The sequence below is a fragment of the Anolis sagrei genome, chromosome 6 (genome assembly GCF_037176765.1).
Source record: "Anolis sagrei isolate rAnoSag1 chromosome 6, rAnoSag1.mat, whole genome shotgun sequence".
Classification (NCBI taxonomy): Eukaryota; Metazoa; Chordata; class Lepidosauria; order Squamata; family Dactyloidae; genus Anolis; species Anolis sagrei.
Window position 1 is genome coordinate 77905842 of NC_090026.1, and position 8757 is coordinate 77914598.

At 38.9% G+C, this 8757-nt stretch overlaps 1 protein-coding gene and 1 non-coding gene across 2 annotated transcripts in view; one reads left to right on the forward strand and one right to left on the reverse strand.

The window, feature by feature from the left end:
- SACM1L (SAC1 like phosphatidylinositide phosphatase) overlaps positions 1-7535 on the reverse strand; it is a 41030-nt gene extending 33495 nt beyond the window's left edge. The window contains exon 1 of the mRNA XM_060781788.2: positions 7269-7535. Coding sequence (XP_060637771.2) covers positions 7269-7315 — 47 coding nt within the window. The 5' untranslated portion in view covers positions 7316-7535. The remainder of the gene's footprint in view (positions 1-7268) is intronic.
- A 289-nt stretch (positions 7536-7824) lies between these two features.
- On the forward strand, positions 7825-7897 carry TRNAR-ACG (transfer RNA arginine (anticodon ACG)). Its single transcript has one exon. It is a non-coding gene; the product is annotated as a tRNA-Arg (tRNA).
- Positions 7898-8757: the final 860 nt, after the last annotated feature.

Consider the following 8757-nt stretch of genomic DNA (forward strand, 5'->3'; position numbering starts at 1 on the left):
TGCATTTCAGGTACCATATTTCAACACATAATAGTCGCCACTGCATAATAGTGATGCTCCTCTTTTGGGGTCCCAAAATTGGTTTCCCGCCTTTCCTTGCTTAACCATTGTACTGGAGCTAAGCGAGTCTGGGGGCTCTCCCTTCTCCCTCCTCAGATGTTAGATGGTTTTTAAAAAGAAAATAAAACCAGATCCAGCAGGGTCTTCTCTCTCCTTGAAGGTAAAAGCAGAAGAGTCCTAGACCCAGCCAGCTCTGATTTGTTTGTTTTCTTCACATAATGTTGCAATCCCTCCCTTTTTTTGCAAAATAAAAGGGCATAAAAATGAGACCATTATGTGGTGACATGCAGTACTTGCTCCTGCAGAGAATGGCGCAATCTTGCAGAATTGTTACCAAGGAAATGTATATGTCAGTACAGAAATAACTAACTTCTGAACGTATGAGCTAAATCCAGCTTTAGTTCTATGTGGAATAGACACTGCTGAAATTAATTGTACTTAGTTGATACAAATAAATTGTCCATTAATATGGGACTTCTAGGGCAGAATTAACACTGGATTTAGCCATAATGCAGAAAATTGTGGCTGTTTTATATTGTTTTTGTTTCAGGAAAACTATACCAATTCACCTGCTTTACTTTGGTATTTTGCAGTTAAAGGTTATACCCAACAATTTACTATTCAATTGTTATATTTCTATAAATTCATATTGGTGCATGGCAAAATGGCACCTGAGGCCAAACATAAGACACCACACATCAATAATTATATCTTGTTGCATTGTAACTACAATTTCTACATGGCATCATTGTGGTAGAAGTTGCACAGATACTCAAGTCAACTACAGTTATGCTATGGCTTCAATAACTGCAAAGAAAAAAGCCAGCAATTTTAGACTGGAACATGCTTAGAGAATTATGAAGTGGAGCAAATGCTCTAAACTATACTTTGAGAGTAAATTATTGTATCTGATACAATGTTTGAGACAGCATTTTACTGAGTTCAGGCAATACTTCATACATAGAAAGGTAACTGTTAATTGGTTAAAATAATGATCAGTTATGTGCACATTACTTATACCAGATTAATACTCTGCTCAGTTTACACTGAACTGTTTAATCTACGTTCTCAGTAACTTGGAAGGTGGAACATTCCATTTCAAGATTATTGCATAGCGTCATTTGAGCATGTTCTGAGAAACTGGAAACAGAGTTGTAGAACAAGGCAAGAACACAGTAGAGTATAGTTGGTAAACAGTACTGTAACAGTGAAAGCATGCTTCTATGCTTTAATAGTGAAACACTAAATTCAATTTGTGCTTTTGGCTTTTCCCAGAAGAAACAAAAAGTAGATTTACTGGTTACAAGAAATCTAAATATACATTTGAATGATCTGATCAAGCAACATCATTTTTAAAAATTGAGAATTAATTTTACAAATGTCTAGCAACAGTGTAAATTGCATTTTTGAAACCACAGAAGTATCTATTTCTTCCTGCAATACAGAGTAGGAGAGAGATATATTTTGAGCACTCATAAAATTCATTTGGTCATCCATTATTAAATAAACCGAAGACTTGTGTGATAAACAGTATCACTATTTCTGATCATTTAAACAGTAAGTTAACAGTTTAAAACATTATTATCAAGTCGTATAATTATTTCCAGTCCAGTTGTTGGGAATGATGGGATGTACAACCTAACATATCTGGAAGGCATTATGCCAGGAAGGCATCATGTCAGGAAATACAAAGAAATTCAATAAAGAACTGGTTTCCAAAATAAGCATGAGAGGACCATAAGATGAACTAAGGAGATGTTGCCATGTAATAATACCAGGGAAACTTTTATACTGATAATAAGTATTATTTTTAGTGCCTTCAAGTTTCAACTTATAAAGACCTTTGGAATGATTAGTTTAGAACAGAGTTGCCTATGCCTTCCTCTGAGGCTGAGAGAGAATGACTTGCCCAAGGTCACCGATCGGGTTTCCATGGCTGATGTGGGATTTGGACCCTGGTCACCAGAGTCACAGTCCAACACTTAAACCAGTATACCACACTGGTTCTAAAATTAAAATATATTTTTAAAGCCATGAATTTATTAAGCATTCGTATGTTTTAATGGGCAAGAGCTGTAAGGTCCAAGGACATAAAATCTGATACTATTAAAATCATCACCAACTCTTTCCATTAGAAAGCAGTTTGCTCCTCTGAAAGGAATACATAATGTGCAACTTTCCTGATATTGTTGGCCTGCAGCTCCCATCAGCCACAGCCAATGCTTCTAATGATGAAGGATGATGGGAGCTGGAGGGGGGATGGACACATTGTCCTAAAACACATCTCATTTCACATCTCATTACACTGAAATGACAAGGTTTTCTGAAAGAAGATAAATCTTCATTGGGGACATGTGGCACTAGCAGCTTCTTCATTGAGTAACCTTCATAGTGAGAAAAAAGGTGTTTGAAATGACATTAAAAGCCTTTTGTGGAAGAAGGAGGATTGGCCAGGGAAGAGGCATTGTTACAGATCTCACTCAGAAAACCAACTACAAAAAGCAGAGTGCCATGTAAGATTTGACTTTTTAAACTAAGGTTTGTATTAACACAAAACAGGTTTTATATACATAAACCGTTAAGGCAAAACTACATACCTAAACTACATATTACACAGTCCAAACAACATTATAGGGAGAGATAATATGACTTCCTCTCCCTCAATCAGAGATGATAACTGATAAATATTTGAACTTGCATGTGAGATGCAACTTATTTTCTAATATTTTTATTGACAAAAAGTTTCATGTACATAAAACATTAAGGGAAGACTGAATACATACACTACATATTATCTAGTATTAACCACACAACAGGAGTGGAGATACAGTTACTTCTTCTTCCTCAGTCAGAGATAATAACTAAGATATATTTGAACTTCTTTGTAAAGTGTGATGATTTTTCAAATATTTTATTAACACACACACACAAAATGTAATATACATAAAACACTAAGGAAGGATTGCATACAATACATAGTACAAAAATGTACTACAGGAAATAATAGGACTCGTTCCTCCTTAATCTGTGATTATTGATGATATATATGTGAATTTTCATGTAAAGTATGAATTCAGGTATTCGGTAGTGCATCAACTCTGTAAAATTAATGCGATTTGATACCACTTTCACTGCCAGTGCTCAATGCTATGGAATCCTGGGAGTTGGAATTTGGTGAGGCACCATCACTCTTTGGCAGAAAAGGCTTTTTTTGTGTCAGAATCAACTTGAGAAACTGCAGAGAAGGCTAAAGATGTTGTAAAACTACAACTCACATAATTCCATATCATTTAGCCGTGGCAATTAAAGTGATGTCAAACTGCATTCATTCTACAGTGTAGATTGGAGCTCTCCAAACTGTGTGTTGTAACACATTGTATAGTGTGTAAGTATCCCGCAAAAAAGCAATGAGAAATTACAATCTTGGAAATGAATATTATCTTACAAATTTTTTAAACATAAAAATAAAAGGTGTTATGTTGCATCCCCATAAATTTCATTATTACAATTTATGCATATGTCTGCATCTCTTACAAGAGGTTGTTTTTAACCTCCAGTTTGCTAATCAAACTGTGACTGTGTCATGATGGGATGCAAATCTCCAACATGAAACTTTTGGTGCAGGGTGAGAGCAACCTATGAAGTCAACATGCTGAAGGACGAAAACAGCAGAGAAAGTGAGAAAATAGGGTTGGGGGACGATGAGAATTGCAGCAGAAAGCTAGGAAACAACAATTGGGAAAGGAAGAGGGAGAAAAGCAGCAGGAGAGAGAAGTGACAGAAAAGATGAGATGGGGAAAGCCTTGGGATCTTAAGCTCTGATGTAAATGTATCCAATGTCTCCCTCTCTGAAATGCTAAACATTCTTTTGCAAGACTGTTGCGAATTTCATCCTTGAGATTAGTAACTTTTAAGTATGTTTTCTTTTTATCCGTGACTTCCTTTTGTTTTATATACGTGTGTTGTATGCCAATTGTGTTGCTGTATGCCAATAAAGGCCCCGTGTGTGTGTGTATTTGATAAAAATATGTTTGAATATGTATCTTTTATAAAACTACATTTTTGTCAGAAAATATGATGTATGGTTTGGATGGAATTGTATGACAGATGTATGGTTGGGGTCTATATAGTCTAGAGATGCCATCCTAAGGAATGAGGCCTGGAAAACTACAAGGAGGTAATTACATGGACTGTAATTAAAAGTTGCTGAACTGCTGACATTGATTACTGGAGGCAAATGATTAACTGTTGAACTTTTTTGGGGGGGGGGGGCAATGTGTTTACATTATCAGAGACAATGGCTCTTTAAGGAAATGTTTACAAGGTTCCTTTCATTAAGAAGAAAGTCAACACCAGGCTCCTTACATTTACCAACACCAATTAAAGAGAGTCAACATCTGCCAGGAACTGACATGGAACCAGGATGATTTAGGTTGGAAAAAATCTATTATTATTGTTGTTGTTGTTGTTCTTGTTATTATTATTTAGGGAATTTCTATGCCACTTTTCTCCAATGGACTCAAAGCGGCTTACAACATCATTAAAACAGAATATAAAATAAAAACATAGATAAGATAACCCAAATTGGTTACATAAATACTTCCTTGTAGGACATTAAAATTACCATTAAATTAAATTAAATTTAAAATGTCAAAAAATTCCCATTGAGTGATAAAATACTATAAAGTATTGTAAAATCCTAGGCTTCCATTACAATCTATCATTCATTTACAACTTTGGAACAACATCTTCAAGGAATATTGCCAAATAAGAGAACTTAATAAAAGTTTCCCCTTGACATTAAGTCTAGTTGTGTCAAACTCTGGGGAGTGGTGCTCATCTTCATTTCGAAGCCAAAGAGCTGGCATTGTCCATAGACACCTCCAAGGTCATGTGGCCAGCATGACTGCATGACTGTGATGGTCACTCCAACAAGAAATACTGTTTACTCACAAGCATAAAGGAATTACATATATTAGAAACCAATACTTTCTCATTACTTTATTTTCCAGATCACCAGACTGGGCCACAGCAACGCGTGGCAGGGGACGGCTAGTATTAAATATAATGGCAAAGGAATGTTTTCAAGTATAATGGTGAATGTTAAGCGTGTTGTGCCTCTCGAGCCAAAAATACCAAGATGGGTGATCAAATATTAAGAAAGAGAGAGAACGGGGCTGGGGTTTGGGTTAATATATTATATTAATTATATTATTATTATATTAATATATATTAATTACTAGCTGTCCCCTGCCACGCGTTGCTGTGGCCCAGTCTGGTGATCTGGAAAATAAAGTAATGAGAAAGTTTTGGTTTCTAATATATATAATTCCTTTATGCTTGTTGTTTCTTTGTCAGTGTTGATGTGGAGAGTGTCTGGTTTGCCTACTCTGGAATATGCAACATATCATAGTCCTTCTTTAAGGGTCTCTTTAAAATCTATGATACTATATCTGTGTGTGAGAGAGAGAATCATATCGATCTATCTATATTTATGACTGGATGGTTCTTTGTCAGGAGGGCTCTGATTACATTTTCTTGCCCTGGTGAAGGGAGTTGGACTGGATGCCTTAAATATTTTCTGTTGGTCATGGGAGTTCTGTGTGGGAAGTTTGCCCCATTTCTGTGGATTTCAGAATGCTCTTTAATTGTAGTGAACTATAAATCCCAGTAACTACAAATCCCAAATGTCAAGATCTATTTCCTCCAAACTCCATCTGTGTTTATATTTAGGCATATGGAATTTTGGAACTTAATGTCAATGTCCACCAAATCCTTCCAGTGTGTTCTGTTGGTCATGGAAGTTCTGTATGCCATGTTTGGTTGAATTCCATCATTGGTGGAGTTCAGAATGCTCTTTGATTGTAGGTGAACTATAAATCCCAGCAACTACAAATCCCAAGTGCCAAGTTTGGTCCAGATCCATCATTGTTTGAGTCCACAGTGCTCTCTGGATGTAGGTGAACTACAACTCCCAAACTCAAGGTCAATGCGCACCAAACCCTTCCAGTGTGTTCTGTTGGTCATGGAAGTCCTGTACGCCATGTTTGGTTCAATTCCATCACTGGTGGAGTTCAGAATGCTCTCTGATTGTAAGTGAACTATAAATCCCAGCAACTACAACTCCCAAATGTCAAGGTCTATTTCCCTTAAACTCCATCTGTGTTCATATTTGGCCCCGCGACTCTGGAACTCTCTCCCTCTGGAGGCCAGAACCGCCCCATCCATCCTAACATTTAGGAAACGGGTGAAGACGTGGCTGTGGAGTCAGGCCTTCGATGAATGAGACAACACCATAGGACCCTGGATGGAAGTTGATGTAGATCCATCTTAATAGGACAACTGACCACTGTAGTTTTATATATAGTGTATTTAAAGTTGTTTTTGTAATTGTGATATATGATATTTTAATGAGTGTATATGTTTTTTATGGCTGGAAACCGGGCTGAGTCCCTCAATGAGGTTGAGAAGCTCGGTATAGAAAACTGTGAAATAAATAAATAATAATAAATAAAATATGGAATATTCGTGCCAAGTTTGGTTCAGATCCATCATTGTTTGAGTCCACAGTGCTCTCTGGATGTGGGTAAACTACAATTCCCAAACTCAAGGTCAATGTCCACCAAACCCTTCCAGTTTTTTCGGTTGGTCATGGGAGCCCTGTGTGCTAAGTTTGGCCCAACTCCATCATTGGTGGAGTTCAGAATGCTCTTTGATTGTAGGTAAACTATAAATCCGAGCAACGACAATTCCCAAATGACAAAATCAATTTTTTTGAGTGGAGGACATACATTGGACTGTTAGGTGTCTTGTGTCCAAATTTGGTGTCAATTCCCCCAGTGGTTTTTGAGTTCTGATGGTAGCACGAACTAACATTACATTTTTATTTATATAGATTATTAATTATTATTAATAATAATAACATACTATTATATATATATATATATATATATATATATACACACTCAAATGGAATGTGGGAGCTCTTCGGTTAAGTGAGACAGATGGGGAAGGACACACTTGACAGGAAAAGTGACGTGGGGGAGCCTTGGAGCCTTAAGGAGGAAGGAGAGGGATCAAGGAGGGCGAAGAGGAGGCCAAAGGCGAACAGCAGGTGTCCTTTGTGGGAACCGAGGGAGAGAAGAAGGGAGCCCGGGCCCTCCTGAAGGGAAGGGTGGGATTCCTGGCGCCCTTTCTCGGCTACTCACAGCTTCAGGTTCTCGTAGGCTCGCCCCGCTGCGGTTGCCGCCGCCATCTCCGCCGCCGCCCCGCCTCTCCCTCCTCCAACCGACCGGCTCGAGCTTGGCCTCAGAGACTCCGCCTTCCTTCTCGCGCCTCACCTGACGGCCTCCACTTGGGCCTTCAGGACGGCGCCCCACACAGGACAAAACTAAGCGGAAAGCATTTCGACGCCCGCGCTGAGTAAGGCGTTTGGGATTGGCTGAAACGGACGCTCGCAACCATGTCGCCCTATCCCGGAAGCGAAGCAGCGCGTGGGCGGGGTCTCGCTATTGTGACGTCAAGTTCCCGCAACCATCCCCTCAGACGCCGAATGGATTGGGGTAACTCCGCCCCTTCAAAAAAAGGAAAACTCTTCTTTGCACCAACGAGGAACGGAGTGAAAGAGCAAGGAGCGTTTTGATTGGCTCGGCTTGGCAAAAAGAAATGCCTCACTCAGAACTCCACCCCTGGTTTTGTTTCCAGCCACTAGAAACGTAGCAGGCGGAATGTAGAATGCAATTGGGGAAAAGGGGTCGTCAGGCAGGGCCAGTGGCGCAATGGATAACGCGTCTGACTACGGATCAGAAGATTCTAGGTTCGACTCCTGGCTGGCTCGGCTAAATTTTTTTCTTCTGTGAAAAATTAATATTTTCATTTAATGAATCGTGTTGCATCAGTGTAGATTCTCTGGGAGTTCCAGTTTGGAAAAATGGATGGTCATAACCATTTTTCTCCGAAAATAAAAAACAGCTTTGCAGTTTGCTGGTTATATAGGAATTTGACATTTCAAATCCAAACCCTCAGATTTTTCTCCTAAACTCCTTCTACACTTCGACAATACATCCTTCTACACTGCCATATAAAATCCAGATTATCTGCTTTGAACTGGATTATATGTCAGTGTAGATATAATGCCCATTATCTGCTTTGAACTGGATTATATGAATTTTCAATTATATATAATCCAGTTCAAAGCAGATAATGGGCCTTACATGCGTTGAATTATCTACAGTCATATAATCCAATTTGAACAGCATTATAATGGTAAATGTAGACTCATAATGCAGATTGAACCTCATTGAACTGGAATATTTATTTATTTATTTACAGCATTTATATCCCGCCCTTCTCACCCCGCAGGGGACTCAGGGCAGATTACAGTGTACATATATGGCAAACATTCAATGCCAATTTGACTTACAACATGGATGAGAGCTAACAAATTGAAATTGAATCCAGACAAGACAGAGGTCCTACTAGTCAGTCGTAAGGCCGAACAGGGCATAGGGTTACAGCCTGTGTTAGACGGGGTTACACTCCCCTGAAGACGCAGGTTCGCAGCTTGGGAGTGATCCTGGACTAATCGCTGAACCTGGAACCCCAGGTCTCAGCGGTGGCCGGGAGAGCTTTTGCACAATTAAAACTTGTGCGCCAGCTACGCCCGTACCTTGAGAAGTTGGATCTGGCCACGGTGGT